Source organism: Ranitomeya imitator, chromosome 8, assembly GCF_032444005.1.
Source record: "Ranitomeya imitator isolate aRanImi1 chromosome 8, aRanImi1.pri, whole genome shotgun sequence".
In the NCBI taxonomy this organism is placed as follows: Eukaryota; Metazoa; Chordata; class Amphibia; order Anura; family Dendrobatidae; genus Ranitomeya; species Ranitomeya imitator.
The window spans coordinates 94547044-94565120 of record NC_091289.1 but is presented as its reverse complement, the minus strand read 5'-3'; the positions used below and the strand labels follow the sequence as shown (position 1 = coordinate 94565120).

The following is an 18077-nucleotide window of genomic DNA, read 5'->3' as shown; positions in this document are numbered from 1 at the left end:
AATGTGAGCAAGAGCAAAGTACGGTATTAATACTAGAAACAGGTCAGGGTTGTCCCGATGGTTACACCATGTGGTGGGATGGCTTGTATGCTTTTTGATCAAAATCGTATTAACCATATACTTTGTTATTTACATGTACTATTACCATTTACTTATTGTATTGTAGGGTGTATGTATATATATTTCTTTTTTTCCCCTCGGGTTCCAGCTTTTGAATGTGCAACATCATTACAGGTAGAAGTACACTATACTTCTACAGTTAGTTTCTTTTTAGTTACTTCTATAGTTATACAGCTATAAGTTCAGTCTTTTAGAAAGGATTGTAAAAATAGAAACCTCTAAACCAGTGTTTCTTAAACTCCAGTCCTCACGGTCCCCAACAGATCGTGTTTTCAGGATTTCATTAGTATTGTACAGGTGATTGAATTATTAAGGCATTAGAAACGGCCACATGTCCTCACCTGTGCGAAGAGGAAATCCTGAAAACGTGATGCGTTTGGGGCCGTGAGGACAGGATTTGAGAAACACTGCACTAAACCAACCATCGCAATGTTGTACAAAGTTATAAACTAGCTTTAAAAAAAAAAAAAAAAAAAACACTAAGGAAAAACCCATGCAAAGTGTGTTTGGTGATTAAATATATTCTATTGTGATACAGATGCTCATGCTTTAGCCTCTACTAACATTTAGAACAAAAACTATTTTTCGACCCCTTGGTAGTATGAAAATTGTCGTTTGTGAAAATGCACAGTGAAAGAACTTTACATAGAGGGTATAACGCAGACATTATCACTCTTCCCGGCACCATTTGTAAGAAGTGCTCTCAATGTAACAGGTGAGTGAGGAGCTCAGATATGAGACCGACCCCCTTTCAGTAGCAGAAACTATGGAAACACGGCCCCATTTGGCATGTTTATTGATTGAGCTGCACAAATCTAAAAGCACAAAAAATGGTGTCAAGTGTGAAAACCAAACATCTACAGCAGATTTTAAGTCACGTTTTCACAACCTGGGCGCATACCCTTATATTGTCTAAGGTTAGTCATATTACTGACAATCTGAGGGCAGAAATCCATTGTGCATTATAAAGGCAGCACTAAGTATTTAACAAATCTCATCCACACATTAGAAAATGTTAAGAGCAAATTAAAGGGAACCTGTCACCCCCAAAATTGATGGTGAGGTAAGCTCACTGTCATCAGGGGCTTATCTAGAGCATTACAGAATGCTGTAGATAAGCTGCTGATGTAACCTGAAAGAGGAGAAAAAAAAGACGGTAGATTATACTCACCCAGGGGCGGTCCCGCTGCGGTCTGGTCAAATGGGTGTCTCAGGTCTGCTCCGCGCCTCCTATCTTCATTCCATGACGTCCTCTTCTGGTCTTCACGCCGCGGCTCCGGCGCAGGCGTACTTTGACTGCCCTGTTGAGGGCAGAGCAAAGTACTGCAGTGCGCAGGCGCTGGAAAGGTCAGAGGCCCGGCGCCTGCGCACTGCAGTACTTTGCTCTGCCCTCAACAGGGCAGATCAGTACACCTGCGCCGGAGCCGCGGCGTGAAGACCAGAAGGACGTCATGGAATGAAGATGGGATGTGCCGGAGCGGACCTGAGACACCCATCAGAGCAGGACCTTCCCTGGGTGAGTATAATCTAACATTTTTTTTCTCCTCTTTCAGGTAACATCAGCGGTTTATCTACAGCACTACAGAATGCTGTAGATAAGCCCCTGATGACGGTGAGCTTACCTCACCATCGATTTTGGGGGCGACAGGTTCCCTTTAAATCAGTGAATTGGCAACATTTCATCAACAATTACACAACAATAAATGACAAACGCTTTCTAAATGAGTCTTTGTTCATAAGGATGAGCAAAAAAAATCCAAATAAGTAAACCGGCAGTTACACCCAATACGGCTCAAACATTCAACTGTATGAAAAAGCTAGAACATTTATCAGCTATTCCGTTCTTAGAATTCCATAATGGTGCTTAGCGATGAACTAGACTTCAGGACTGGGGTTTAATGATTTGTGAAGGACACCAAACAGACAGGCAGGTGAATAGCCACACCATGCACAATACCTGCTACTTTGAATCACCTCAAGGTAAGTGCCATTTCTGTAGATCTAACGGAAAGGAGAAATTATAAGGTTGGAAAGAAAGAAGCTGCAAACAGAAGATCAGAGTGAACAAAGTATCAAAAGGAATTGTTACACCCACGCTGATTTTAGTGTCAACACCTGGAAAATGACAATCACTTTACATTCAGGGTGAAGGGTTGGGGAAGGCAAAAAAAATTGAAAGTAGACTTGGAATTACTTCTCACCATCTTTCCAAAGTTCTGACACAAATTTATCAGATGACTGATTCAGCAATGTGGCAATATTATCATTAAGTGGGTCCATATTCTTCATAAGCCACTCATCAGCTTTGTAATCAACCTATATAGAGAACAGAAAGACACTTAGAGGGTTCTTCACTTTGAAGCAAAGTTTATAAAATGCCCATGTGTTTTAACATAATCATGAAACCACCACTGCTTAAAACTACTCCACTTTTAAAAAAGGTCCTCAGCTGGCCATGGATCAACCAAGAAAGCGAGACTCCCAATTCTATGCAGGCACAGAAAAAGTCAGTGTACAAGTAGATAGAAGGCAAAAAGAATCTCCTCAGGATGGAGCCAAGAAAGTCATACGATAACCCACATGACAGCCATCCTGTGTGATATGGTCAGCGCCAGTGTTAAACTCCTTTGTGAGAGCCAATTTAGTCCTTATGACAAGGCCAATTTTTACAATCCTGACCACCATCACTATGAGGTTACAGCTCTGAAATGCTTCAACAGATTCTACTGATTGAGACTTTTCATGACATACTGTACTTCATGTTAGTGGTAAAAGTTCTTCGATATGACTTGAGTTTACGATAATGGAAATTTGGCAAAAATTTTGAAAATGTTGCAATTTTCAAACTTTTCATTTTTGTGCCCTTAAATCAGAGCCATATCGCACAAAATAGTTAACATGTCCCACGTCTACTTAAAACAATTTTGGAACCAAACTTAATTTTCACAAGGGTATCAGGAGAAAATGGACCACAAAATTTGTTGTGCAATTTCTCCCGAGTACGCAGATACCCCAAATGTGGGGGAAAGCCACTGTTTGGGCGCATGGCAGTGCTCAGTAGGGAGGGAGCACCGTTTGACTTTAACGCAAAATTGGCTGGAATCTATAACTGCGCCATGTCGCGTTTGGAGACCCTAGAAAGTAGAAACCCTCAATCCTAACTCCAACCCCAGCCCCAAACCCAACCGCAACACTAGCTATAACCCCAATTATAATGGGAAAATGGGTATAATAAAAAAAAACAACTTTTTTTTATCTTAAGTAAGGGGGTGATAAAGGGAGGTTTGATTTACCTTTTTTATTTTGATCACTGTGATCGACCCTACCACAGTGATCAAAATGAACCAATAGGAGAAGTCCCCTATTGTTGCTGCCAGATCTCGTCAGGTGCACTGCGCCCCCCGGCAGCCAAGACCCCAGAGATAATCTGACGCTGGGGGTTGCTATACATTTCTTGGAACCATTAAAAAGCAGCACTGAGCAATAAGTACCTTTAACTGCTGCAGGTAAAAGGTGTATCGGTGGTCGTTAAATTGCTGATGTGGGCGGCAGCATGCTAAAAACCCCTATGCTGTAAACAACGGGTCTGAGGATTAATCAAGAGTAGAGATGGGTCAACCCAAACCGTATTGTTTGGGGTCCGTACCAAACACCTATTCAGGCACGGACCCCGAACATTGACTTCACCAGGAAGTGAAGGCTTACTGTTCAGGTTCGGCCTCTTGAACACCAGGTGTTTGTTTTATCTGCACGACAGCACGAGAAACCCTGGCGGCTCTGACCTGCAGTAAAACTACCACCGTCAGAGCCGTGGTTCCAAAGCTGTCAGACTATGTGCACACGTTGCAGATTTCCTGCGGATCCGCAGCAAGTTTTTCCACACAGAAATGCTGCAGATCTGCAAGTTAGTTACAGTACAATGTAAATCAATGGAAAAATAAAAAGGCTGTGCTAATGGTGTGGAAAATTTGGCACGGAAAACGCAGCGGATTAAAAAATGACCATGTCAATTCTTTTTGCGGATTTGCAGCATTTCTGAACCCATTCCATATAAGAAATCCACAGGTGTAAAAAAAAAAAAAAAAAAAAAAAACGCATGAAATCCACACAGTATCTGCAGCAAATCTGCGATAAAAAAAACAAGAAAGAAAAACAAAAAACCGGGCAGATTCTGACCTGCGTTTTCTGCCAAGAAATGCAGAAAATTCCACAGCCAAATCTGCAACATGTGCACATACCCACAAATGCTACTCCTGCAGCGGTGACCGGAGTTAAAAAGTTTACCTACGGTCACTGGCATCTGCTGATGGGACTACTGCTCCCATCAGCCTACAATATCCATAGCCCCTTACCAGCCTGAGAATTCCAAACTCCTGTCTGCTTTAGCTTGGCTGGTTGTCACAAATAGGGGGACCCGCAGTTTTAAAAAAAATTATTTTAATGATTAAAAATATGGTGTGGAAACCCCTCTATTTTTGATAACTAGCCTTGCTAACGCTGACAACTGAGAAGCAGCCTGCAGCAGTCAGGTTTGCCTTGCTGGTTATCACAAATACAGAAGAAGCAACTTTTTTTTTTTTTTTTTTAATTTATTTAAAATTTACTTATCAGCCGCACCAGCTCTCGTTTTTACTATAGGCAGCAGGTGTATGACCAGAGGTAATCTTTTTACCGCCAGAGGTAGTGTTTGCCACGGTGTCATACACATGACAGAGTGGCAAACACTGGATGCTTGGGTCTCCAATTAAAGTAAATGGGGTCCGAGTACCTCAACTTTACTCTTCGGCCAAACCTGCTTGACCTGAACATCCAGATGTCTGCCCATCTCTAACCAAGAATACACTTGCGTGCATTAGTAGAAATGTTATATCTGGTGTAAGATCTATTTGAATCCTTAAGTGATAAAGTCAAGTTTGGAGGTTTTTCGTCACCAATTACATTTTTGCAATTCATACAAAAAAACTGAGGAGTTTGGCTTCTGCAGCCTAGATGCCTCACCGCAAATAAACTGCAGAATCCTAGGAATAGTGGACACTTTGCAGAATTTTTTATTTATCTTTACTATCCTGATTGTGTAAGCCAATTTATCACCTCATCGAAACTTGGCATTGAGAAGGCAGACCGATTTCACAGCATAAGACCTCATTCACACGACCGTTTATACACGTACAAAAAAAAGTCTTTGTCATCAGTGTACATTGTGTTTTTCACACACAAATTACAAAGGTCGTCTTATCTTTTGCAATGTGAAGCACAAAGCACACAGATGTCACAATGCCATCCATGTGCTGTACGTAATTTTCACAGAGCCAGACTTGTATTGGCACTTTTCATCCACAATAGAGGGGGAAAAAAAAAAAACTAAAACATGTCCGAGTTTTGAACAGACATACTGAGTACATGTTGTGTCCGTGAAAAACATGGATAGAACACATTTGCGCAACATGGACGTGTGAATGAGGCTCAAGGAAGAATTTAGTTGTCTGATAATCTGTACACAGGCCATGATGTATGCCTACAAGGCTGTTTATTTCGGGTGTGGAGACCTGTGACCAGTCAGTACATTAGCCTTGTGTTTGGATAGGAAGACCCATGGCCTGCACATGAAACCTCAGGAATGTCTACATTCGGCCTAAACAATTTCCACATCAATTACAGAATTGCTCACTGGCCACTAGTGGGGCAGAGAAAACAGCAGCTGTCATGGCAGCAGTGAGACAACACATGCATCTTTCAGAATCGTGACAGTTAAGAACATATTACCTTCCCAGCATAATGCATGACGCAGAAGTCCGCTTTATCTTTCAGCTGTTTGGGCTTTTGGAATTTTGAATGGGTGCCCTGTTCCTGAACAACTTTCTCCACAAAACTTTTATCAGTAGCTTTTGGAAACCAACACTCCTCATCCAGGAGAGCCAGTATACCTGGGGGACCAGCCTTCAGGACAAAGCATTACCAAAATGTTACAATAAGAAACAAAGAAGGATACATATTTATCATTGTGATAAGGCGTAACTCACAGGTCGTTCTATCAAGTCAATACAAGGCTGAAGGTCTAGGCCGAAGTCAATGAAATTCCACTCGATCCCTTCTCGCTGGTACTCCTCTTGTTCTAGTATGAACATTGTGTGATTGAATAGCTGCTGCAGCTTCTCATTTGTGTAATTTATACACAGCTGCTCAAATGAATTCAGCTAGAAAAGAGAAAAAAAATCTGTTACCATAAAAATATTTATTCAATTAAATGTTCACTTTTATTACAACAATTTGTTGCAAAGCAATTTTTAATATCTTATTTACCATCTTAAAGGGAATGCATCAGCAGAAATAGTTAAATCAGACTTTTTTTTTACATAAATTATTAAATAACAAAAGTGCCAAAAATTAAGTCACAGTATCCACTAAGTGTTTCAAGGATAAAATGCCAATGCCATCCGATTCAGCTAGTACTTTGCTTAGTACCCGTCTATCATTGTAAAGCTGGGGATGCACTTCACTATAGGGCATGATAACAGCATAGATGGCAGTCTGACCAACTATTGGTTGGCTAGGGCTTTTACTAGGAACAATGCAGAAATACTAAAGTATGTAGGAGCCTCCGGCCTGGGAGAGAAATCAGATGTATGGTCAGGATATTCCCCAAGATTTACAAATTACTTGACAAGGCCATAACATGTTCTGTAGAGAGGGTGTGTTTGCACCAGGGGTTCTATATACACAAAGGGCATTTCAGTTAATACAGACTGAATGTAACCTTATTGCTGCGTGCACAATCTGCGTTTTTTCTGCATGGAATTGGCCCCAAACAGCTAGGGAATCCTGGTGCCAGAAAACTCAATGAGAATCCTGAAGTGCTGTGCACATGATCAGCAATTTTCCTTTCTGAATTTGTGATACTTTTAAATCTGCAGCATGTCAATTCAATGTGCGTTTTTAATCCACGTTTTTCCATCCACTGACTTCAAATGAGTCAGCCAAACATGCTGCAAAAGAAAAACGCAGTTATAAAAAGGTTTGCGGATTTGCTGAGTTTTTGCGGACTTCATATCAGGCGTTTCCCATGCTGCTCTCAGTGACAGAACGAGAAACATAGGCGCGGTGGCTCTGATTGGCGGTAAACATTACTGCCGATAAGATCCAGTCGGTCAGAGCGCTGCGGGGTCACATTATCAGATGTCAGCGTGTGTCTGCAGATGTGACTGACTTCTGGTAAAAAGCTTACCACAAGTCACAGTGTTGGGCAAGGTGTAGTCTCATTAGTTTACACCTGCTGTCAGTGAGAAAAGAGGGGGCAGGCAGCGCCTATGCTTAACCCTGCTGTTCTGTTGGTCAAAAATGACCGACTTTGAACGTCAATATTCTTTAAAATATTCAAGATGCGGCTCTGAAACCCGTGGCCGACCGACCCATCCTCATTTAAGTCAATCAACCACAAGTTTCAGAACCGCATCTTGAACACCCCAAAAAATACCAAAGTTCAAAATAGGTCTCCCCAGACCGAACAGAACAGCAGGGTTAAAGTAAAAAAAAAAAACCCACAGTATATATACACACACACACACACCTTACACCTAATCTGTAAAGCCCTTTGACGCTTGTAAAAATAAATAAAGATTCATCTTAACGACTAATCCCAGATGCCCATGCCACCTGGAAAAAAAATAAACAAACCACCATATCCCCTTCACCTATCCGCCGTAATCCATACTGTCCCACGACAATTCAGATCACTTGTAGAGCAGTCACATCAGCTGATGCGACTGCTCTACCTGGCAGCACACTGTGTAATCACTCCTGCAGTGAGTAGCACTGAGCAGCGGTGAGAAAGTTAAATTGAATTAATCAGCTGATGTGCCCCAAGTTCACACAGTAGCGCAGTCAGTGACCTCATCAGGTGTTCATCAGCAGATGAACTCCGGTGAAATTTCTCACAGCAGTTCAGCACTACACACTGCAAGAGTGATTACACACTCCTGTGTCAGTGTGAGCTGGCTATCCTTGAGAGCAGTCACATCAGTGACTGTTCTCAAAGTCATCAGGATGGTTATGGAACATTATGGATTATCTCTTCACTTCAGACAGGTGGGTAATATTGTTTATTATTTGAATTCTGTTACAGGAGACTTTCTTCAGTGAAATTGGCAGTGATGCCAGTATGGCTTAATTTAGGTTCAATAAAGGAGTATCATTTCAAATAAATAACTTTATTCTGTGTTTTTATTTTATATTCAATATAAATATGGGGTTAGTAATGAGGGCATCTTAGAGACTCCTCTACATTACTAACCTCTGGGTTTGATGTCACTTGACAATACAAAAGGTGCAACCCCAATACTATCACATGCCACCGCACCAAAGCAAGTGGAAAAAGCGGCGTCGAGTTCCAGAATTAGCACATCTTACGGATGCGCCATTTCTGGGGTGGCTGAGAGCTGATGTTTTTAGTCTGTTAGAGGGTCAATGACTTTAGTCTGCTGTGTGACTCCTATAAGTGTGTCCTTGAAGTGTGAATATTAATTTAGAATTAAAACCAGAAGGATGTAAACAGACTGTGCCCTGCTATCTGCCACCATCGCACTCCAATCAGCATGTCTATTCTTCCTACAGGTATGTTCATCCACCCAGCTCTCCAGCCTGCTCTCCTGCCTTGTCTGTATGAAGTGCACATAGTACATCACCCAACTTTCCACACACTTTCCTCTGCTCCTTGCATTCTCATGGTGTGCCCATCTATCCCCAGCTTTACCCCAGTGTTATTTATGACCTTGTTTACTCTGGCTTGATTGTATGCATCTGGTCCACTCTTAATTCTCTGACAAAGATGAGCAGAGACCATTCCTCTCTGCTTCACACCTGAATGCACTTAGTTGTACATATATTGCATAGTACAAGTCTGCAATGACTTTAGTCTGGTTTGTGATTCCTATAAGTGTGTCCTAGAAGTGTGAAGATTAATTTAGAATTAAAACCAGAATTGAACCAGAAGGGAACTGACGGTAACTGGACACAGTCACTGTAAACAGTGTTTCTGCTTGTTTTCACTTTCACCCCTATAATCTTTCACTTTCTGCAAACTCCCCTAATCCCTACTCCTAGTAAAGAACTGTTCATCTCTTCTTCAATCCTCCAAATCCATCTCACCTCCTCCTCTGAACTGTTCCTCAACATAAAATCCTCTGTCTCCAAGCACAGACAGCCAACTCATGCCCTCTCCTGCTCCCAACCTGCTAACACTTTCTCTGCTTCTTCTCACTGCTGGTGATATCTCTCCAAATCCTGGTCCTCCTCACCACATCCCCACAGTCAGTTCTACCTCCCTTCCACGCTCTATCACAAATTTCCGTAACCTCTCTAACCTTATACCCATTCGCCCAGCCCCCACTTCCCCAGTCCCACTAACAGGAGCTCTGTGGAACACTCGCTCTGTCTGCAACAAGCTTTCCTACATCCACAATCTTTTTGTTACTACCAAACTTTCCTTCCTCGCCATCACTGAAACCTGGCTCACCCCTTCTGACACAGCCTCTCCTGCTGCACTCTCGTATGGTGGCTTCCACCTTTCTCACACACCCCGCCCCAGCAGCAAGCATGGCGGAAGAGTTGGTTTTCTCCTGTCAGATAACTGCTCCTTCACCCCAATCCCACTGCCACCCTGTTACCCTCCCTTCCTTTGAGGTGCACTGAGCGCATCGATGCCCCCACCAACCTCCAACTGGCTGTCATTTACCGCCCCCCAGGGCCAGCCACCACCTTTGACCACTTCACCACCTGGCTACTTCATTTTTTTTCTGTGGACATCCCCCTTCCTCCTTTGGCCTCACTCAATGGTCTTCTGCAGCCACTCACAAAGATGGTCACACATTGGACCTCATCTTCACCCGCCTCTGCTCCCTATCTAACCTCTCCAACTCACCTCGTCCTGACCACAATCTACTCACATTCTCTTCCCTCTCCACTCCATGTCTACAATCCCCACCCCACAAACTTGTACACCCTCACAGAAATCTTAAACACCTTGACCTACACTCATTCTCTGAATCCCTCCTCCCTCTCACAGATATAAGTTCCCTACACAATGTGGATGACACTGCCGCTCTATATAACACCACAATAGCTGCAGCTTTGGAATCTCTTGCCCCTCTCACACATACCAAAGCTCGCAAAATCAACAGACAGCCCTGGCACACCAGCCTGACCAAAGACCTGAGGCGAGCTTCCAGGGCTGCAGAGCGGAGATGGAAAAGATCCCACTCCAACGAGCACTTCATCGCATTCAAACAGTCCCTCACTACTTTCAAGACCACACTCGCCACAGCTAAACAAACCTACTTCTCATCTCATATCCTGTCTCACAACCCTAAACAGTTATTCATCACCTTCAATTCTCTCCTCCCCTCCGTCCCCCAGCACCTCCTCCCTCCCCACTTATCTCCGCTGAAGACTTTGCCTCATTTTTCAAGCAGAAGATTGATAGCATCAGAGACAGTTTTAGTCGACAACCTCCCAACTACCCAGCCCTCCACCTCCAAAACCAACTTCTCCACTACTACAGAACATCGACTCTCCATTCTACTCAAGATCGCATCTCACCACCTGTGCACTTGACCCGATCCCTTCCCACTTCATCCCAAACCTCGCCACAGTCTTCATGCCAACTCGAACCCATCTCTTCAACCTATCACTAACTGGTGTTTTCCCCTCAAGCTTTAACCCCTTAAGCCCCGAGGGTGGTTTGCACGTTAATGACCGGGCCAATTTTTACAATTCTGACCACTGTCCCTTTATGAGGTTATAACTCTGGAACGCTTCAACGGATCCCAGTGAATCTGACATTGTTTTCTCGTGACATATTGTACTTCATGACAATGGTAAAAATTCTTTGATAGTACCTGCGTTTATTTGTGAAAAAAACGGAAATTTGGCGAAAATTATGAAAATTTCGCAATTTTCCAATTTTGAATTTTTATGCAATTAAATCACAGAGATATGTCACACAAAATACTTAATAAGTAACATTTCCCACATGTCTACTTTACATCAGCACAATTTTGGAACCAAAATTTTTTTTTGTTAGTGAGTTATAAGGGTTAAAAGTTTACCAGCAATTTCTCATTTTTACAACACCATTTTTTTTAGGGACCACATCTCATTTGATGTCATTTTGAGGGGTCTATATGATAGAAAATACCCAAGTGTGACACCATTCTAAAAACTGCACCCCTCAAGGTGCTCAAAACCACATTCAAGAAGTTTATTAACCCTTCAGGGGTTTAACAGGAATTTTTGGAATGTTTAAATAAAAATGAATATTTAACTTTTTTTCACACAAAATTTATTTCAGCTCCAATTTGTTTTATTTTACCAAGGGTAACAGGATAAAATGGATGCCAAACATTGTTGTACAATCTGTACTGAGTATGCTGATACCCCATATGTGGGGGTAAACCACTGTTTGGGCGCATGGCATAGCTCGGAAGGAAAGGAGCGCCATTTGACTTTTAAATGCAAAATTGACAGGAATTGAGATGGGACGCCATGTTGCGTTTGGAGAGCCCCTCATGTGCCTAAACATTGAAACCCCCCACAAGTGACACCATTTTTGAAAGTAGACACCCTAAGGAACTTATCTAGATGTGTGGTGACCACTTTGACCCACCAATTGCTTCACAGAAGTTTATAATGCAGAGCCGTAAAAATAAAAAATCGTATTTTTTCACAAAAATGATCTTTTCGCCCCCAATTTTTTATTTTCCCAAGGGTAAGAGAAGAAATTAGACCACAAAAGTTGTTGTGCAATTTGTCCTGAGTGCGATGATACCCCATATGTGGGGGTAAACCACTTTTTGGGTGCATAGCAGAGCTCGGAAGGGAAGGAGCGCCATTTGACTTTTCAATGCAAAATTGACTGGAATTAAGATGGGACGCCATGTTGGTTTGGAGAGCCCCTGATGTGCCTAAACATTAAAACCCCCCACAAGTGACACCATTTTGGAAACTAGACCCCCTAAGGAACTTATCTAGATGTGTTTTGAGAGCTTTGAACCCCCAAGTGTTTCACTACAGTTTATAACGCAGAGCCGTTCAAATAATTTTTTTTTTTTTTTTTCGCAAAAATTATTTTTTAGCCCCCAGTTTTGTATTTTCACAAGGGTAACATAAATTGGACCCCAAAAGTTGTTGTCCAATTTGTCCTGAGTACGCCGATACCCCATATGTGGGGGGGAACCACTGTTTGGGCGCTTGGCAGAGCTCGGAAGGGAAGGAGCGCCATTTGGAATGCAGACTTAGATGGATTGGTCTGCAGGCGTCACGTTGCATTTGCAGAGCCCCTGATGTACCCAAACAGTAGAAACCACCCACAAGTGACCTCATATTGGAAACTAGACCTCCCACGGAACTTATCTAGATGTGTTGTGAAAACTTTGAACCCCCAAGTGTTTCACTACAGTTTACAACGCAGAGCCGTGAAAATAAAAAATCCTTTTTTTTCCCCACAAAAATGATTTTTAGCCCCCCAAATTTTTATTTTCCCAAGGATAACTAGAGAACTTGGACCCAAAAAGTTGTTGTCCAATTTGTCTCGAGTACGATGATACCCCATATGTTGGGGTAAACCCCTGTTTGGGCGCACGGGAGAGCTCGGAAGTGAAGGAGCGCTGTTTTACTTTTTCAATGCAGAATTGGCTGGAATTGAGATCGGACGCCATGTCGCGTTTGGAGAGCCCCTGATGTGTCTAAACAGTGGAAACCCCCCAATTATAAATGAAACCCTAATCCAAACGCACCCCTAACCCTAATCCCAACTGTAACCCTAACCACACACCTAACCCTGACACACCCCTAATTCTAATCCCAACCCTAATCCCAACCGTAAATGTAATCCAAACCCTAACCCTAGCCCTAACCCTAACCCTAATGGGAAAATGGAAATAAATACATTTTTTTTAATTTTATTATTTTTCCCTAAGGCTAGGTTCACATTGCGTTAGCGAAATCCGTTTAGCACTAGCGGATTGCGCTAACGCAATGTCTTTTTAGGTGTCGTGTTTAGTGGTCGCGTTAACGTCCCCGGTCTGGAAGATCGGGGATCGGACCTCGGGCGCGCCGCGGACGCTGCAAGCAGCGTCTGAGGCGCGCCACAAAAGAATGGCACCTTGCTAGCGCGAGCCGAAAATGGCACGCTCTAGCGATGCGCTACACCCGAAAATCACATTGCTGTCAATGGTTGTGCTAACGGACCCGTTGCACGGCGTTAATTGTGACATTTTCGCCGTGCAACGCTGTCCGTTAGCGTTAACCCATTAACGCAATGTGAACCTAGCCTAACTAAGGGGGTGATGAAGGGGGGTTTGATTTACTTTTATAGCGTTTTTTATATCGGATTTTTACGATTGGCAGCCGTGACACACTAAAAGACGCTTTTTATAGCAAAAAAGTTTTTGCGTCTCCACATTTTGAGACCTATAATTTTTCCATATTTTGGTCCACAGTCATGTGAGGTCTTGTTTTTTGCGGGACGAGTTGACGTTTTTATCGGTTACATTTTCGGACATGTGACAGTTTTTGATCGCTTTTTATTCCGATTTTTTGTGAGGCAGAATGACCAAAAACCAGCGTTTGGTAAAATTGATGAAGCAGTTTTATTCTTCGGGTCAGTACGATTACAGCGATACCTCATTTATATCATTTTTTTTATGTTTTGGCGCTTTTATACGATAAAAGCTATTTTATAGAAAAAATAATTATTTTGGCATCGCTTTATTCTGAGGACTATAACTTTTTTATTTTTTTGGTTATGATGCTATATGGCGGCTCGTTTTTTGCGGGACAAGATGACGTTTTCAGAGGTACCATGGTTATTTATATCCGTCTTTTTGATCGCGTGTTATTCCACTTTTTGTTCAGCGTTATGATAATAAAGCGTTGTTTTTTGGCTCGTTTTTTTTTTTCTTACGGTGTTCACTGAAGGGGTTAACTTGTGGGCCAGTTTTATAGGTCGGGTCGTTACGGACGCGGCGATACTAAATGTGTACTTTTATTGTTTTTTTGTTTTTTTTTTATGTAAAGAAATGTATTTATAATATAATAATAATATTTTTTTTTTCTGCTTTATTTAGGAATTTTTTTTTTTTTTAACAAGTGTGGACATTTTTTTTTTTACTTTTTCACTTTGTCCCAGGGGGGGACAATACAGATCACCGATCTGACAGTGTGCACAGCACTCTGTTAGATCGGTGATCTGACATACAGCCGGGCAGGATTAGAGCTGCAGCTGCAGCCTGATCCTGACCCGGAAGTGCTCCCTGCAGGACCCGGATGCAGCCCAGCGGCCATTTTGGATTCGGGGACTGCAGGGAGAAGACGCTCGGTACACGGTGAGTACATCACCGTGTACCGATCGTCTCAGGGAAGCGCGCAGGGAGCCCCCTCCCTGCGCGATGCTTCCCTGCACCGCCGGCACACCGCGATCATCTTTGATCGCGGTGTGCCGGGGGTTAATGTGCCGGGAGCGGTCCGTGACCACTCCTGGCACATAGTGCCGGATGTCAGCTGCGATAGGCAGCTGACACCCGGCCGCGATCCCCCCGTGAGCGCGGCCGATCGCATATGACGTACTATCCCGTCCCTTGGAATTAAGTCCCAGGTCACCTGGACGGGATAGTACGTCATATGGGATTAAGGGGTTAAACATGCCTCAAATCACACCTATACTCAAAAAGCCCACTTGACCCATCCTCTGTATCTAGCTATCGCCCTATATCACTTCTCCCCTATGCCTCCAAGCTACTGGAACACCACGTCGACCGCTTACAATCAGGCTTCTGGTCACACCACTCCACTGAAACTGCTTTAACTAAGGTCACCAATGACCTATTAACTGCCAAGAGCAAGCGACACTCACACTACTCTATCCTCCTCCTCCTGGACCATTTCCTATTACTACAGACCCTCTCATCCCTTGGCATCACAGACTTTGCCCTATCCTGGATCTTGTCATACCTATCTGACCGAACATTCAGCATCTCCCATTCACACACCACCTCCTCACCCCCCATCTGTCGGGAGACCCGCAAGGTTCAGTTCTAGGGCCCCTGCTCTTCTCCATTTAAACTTTTGGCCTGGGACAGCTCATAGAATCTCATGGTTTTCAGTATCATCTCTATGCTGATGACACACAGATCTACATCTCTGGACCAGATATCACCACCCTACTAACCAGAATCCCTCAATGTCTATCCGCTATTTAATCCTTCTCCGCTAGATTTCTAAAACTTAACATGAACTAAAACAGAATTCATCATCTTCTCCCCCCACCCCCTATCTCACGTGACCCCCCCACCCCCAACGAACTTATCCATTACAGTAAATGGCTGCCCACCCTCCCTAGTCCTACAAGCTTGCTGTCTCGGGGTAATACTTGACACGGATCTCTCCTTCAAACCGCATATCCAAGCCCTTTCCACTTCCTGCCGCCTTCAACTCAAAAATATTTCACAGATCCGTACATTCCTCAACCAAGAATCAGCAAAAACCCTAGTCCATGGCCTCATCTCTCGCCTTGACTACTGCAACCTCCTGCTCTGTGGCCTCCCCTCTAATACTCTTGCACCCCTCCAATCTATTCTAAACTCTGCTGCCCGACTAATCCACCTATCCCCCCGCTATTCCCCGGCCTCTCACCTCTGTCAATCCCTTCACTGGATCCCAGGGCTGAAAGTGCCCCTCTCGGCTTATACTCGAGTCACGGTAGCGGTGGGGTCAGCGGGTGAGGGGGAAAGGGCACTGAGGCATACTTACCTAGTCCCAGCGATCCTGGCGCTCCCTCTGCCTGTCACACAGTCTTCGGTGCTGCAGCTCTTCCTGTCAGTGGTCACGTGGGACCGCTCATTAGAGAAATGAATACGCGGCTCCACCTCCCATAGGGGTGGAGCCACATATTCATTTCTCTAATCAGCGGTGCCGGTGACCGCTGACAGGAAGAGCTGCGGCACCGAAGACCATGTGACAGGCAGAGGGAGCCGGACGCCGGGACCAGGTAAGTATTTTATATTCACCTGTCCCCGTTCCAGCCGCTGTCTTCGCGTCCTCTTGCTCTGACTGTTCAGGTCAGAGGGTGCGATGACGCATATAGTGTGCGCGGCGCCCTCTGCCTGATCAGTCAGTGCGGAGAGACGCCGGGACCGGACGCTGGGAGCTGAAAGCAGCGAGGTGAGTATGTGTTTTTTTTTTTTTTTTATTGCAGCAGCAGCAGCAATGGCACAGATTTCTATGGCACAGCTATGGGGCAATACTGAACGGCGCAGAGCACTATATGGCAGCTATGGGGCAATACTGAACGGCGCAGAGCACTATATGGCAGCTATGGGGCAATACAGAACGGCGCAGAGCACTATATGGCAGCTATGGGGCAATACTGAACGGCGCAGAGCACTATATGGCAGCTATGGGGCAATAATGAACGGTGCAGAGCACTATATGGCACAGCTTTATATGGCACATCTATGGGGCAATGATGAACGGTGCAGCGCACTATATGGCACATCTATGGGGCAATAATGAACAGTATGGAGCATTATATATGGCACAGCTTTACATGGAGCATCTTATGGGGCAATAATGAACGGTATGGAGCATCTATTTTTATTTTTGAAATTCACCGGTAGCTGCTGCATTTCCTACCCTAGGCTTATACTCGAGTCAATAAGTTTTCCCAGTTTTTTGTGGCAAAATTGGGGGGTTCGGATTATACTCGGGTCGGCTTATACTCGAGTATATATGGTACTCTCCTCTGGTGTCAGCGCCTTCTCTAGATTGTGTCTGCACTTGTTATCCTTATGCCACCCTATCCCTGCAGCTAAATCAGTGCTGGTTTCACCCTTTCCTTTGGACAAATTAGACATCCAAAATTAGTGAAAAAGGAGCCTACAGCTTTCACTTCCTCTGGATATCAGTTATGTTCGAAGGAAGGGCCAGTCAAACAGGGATCCTATAAGGCCTTATAGGCCCCAGGGAGCAGTCAGCTGGGATGGCTCCTGAGGAGAGTACAGGTGTTAACATTATTACTTGGGGAAACCAGTGATATTGTGGAAAATAGCAGGTCACCATTCTGACCACTGATCAGAACAGAAGTACCAGTCGCCTGAAGCGGATGATTGCATAGTGTGTGTGTGTGTGTGTGTCCGACAGTTACCATGTCAAGTTTATGTAGTCTAGATTTTACTTTTGTTTAGAATTTTTTTTTTTTTTAAACAATATTCATTAGTCCCACCTAAGGACTATCAATGGTCACATTATACAACCTATGTTGTGCAGCGCATTATCCAACCAGTGTGTGACTGTTCGCCTATGTGGCCCAGCCTCTTGTGAAGTCTACTCAGTTGAGGCATATGGCAGTCACAGAGGCCATTGTTAACCCATGAGCAGAGTATCTCGCTGTCAGGGTACCCATGTGTTGGCCGCGCAGACAAATCTGCGATCCTGGCTGTTGAGGTGGCTGGCTCATTCTGCAGAAGGTTACAGGCGCCGTTCCTGTGCTTGCTCCACCCTTGTGCTGTACATGGACAACATTGTGTATGAAGGTGTAAGGTGATACCAGAGTATTAAAAGATATTACCTCAAAAATCTCAAAGCCAGCAATATCCAGAATGCCAATGAATGAAGCCCCTTGCCTCTTTGTTTTGTCTAGGGCTTTATTAACACGCATCACAAGCCAGCGGAACATGCGCTCATATGTTGCTTTAGCAAGTGCCTCGATAGCAAAGTCTGCCTAAGAAACGAAGGAATCAATTAGAAATATGTGGATTATTAAAAGTGAATTACGGTATATTTCACTGCACTAGTGCAGGGTTTCTGAAATTCCAGTCCTTAAGCCTGACCCCCCACAGGTCATGTTTTTAGGATTTTCTTAGTAGTGAGTAGGCGATTAAGGAATCAATACTAGGGAAATCTTAAAACCA

The 18077-nt window shown here is 43.8% G+C and overlaps 1 protein-coding gene across 1 annotated transcript in view; it reads right to left on the bottom strand.

Annotated features, from left to right (window-relative positions):
• The window catches only part of MYH9 (myosin heavy chain 9), a 234002-nt gene that overhangs the window by 120043 nt on the left and 95882 nt on the right, over positions 1-18077 (bottom strand). Inside the window, exons 12-15 of the mRNA XM_069737169.1 lie at positions 17735-17887; positions 6141-6314; positions 5884-6057; positions 2322-2436 (exon numbers count right to left, since the gene is read on the bottom strand). Of these exons, the coding sequence (XP_069593270.1) occupies positions 2322-2436; positions 5884-6057; positions 6141-6314; positions 17735-17887 (616 nt within the window). The remainder of the gene's footprint in view (positions 1-2321; positions 2437-5883; positions 6058-6140; positions 6315-17734; positions 17888-18077) is intronic.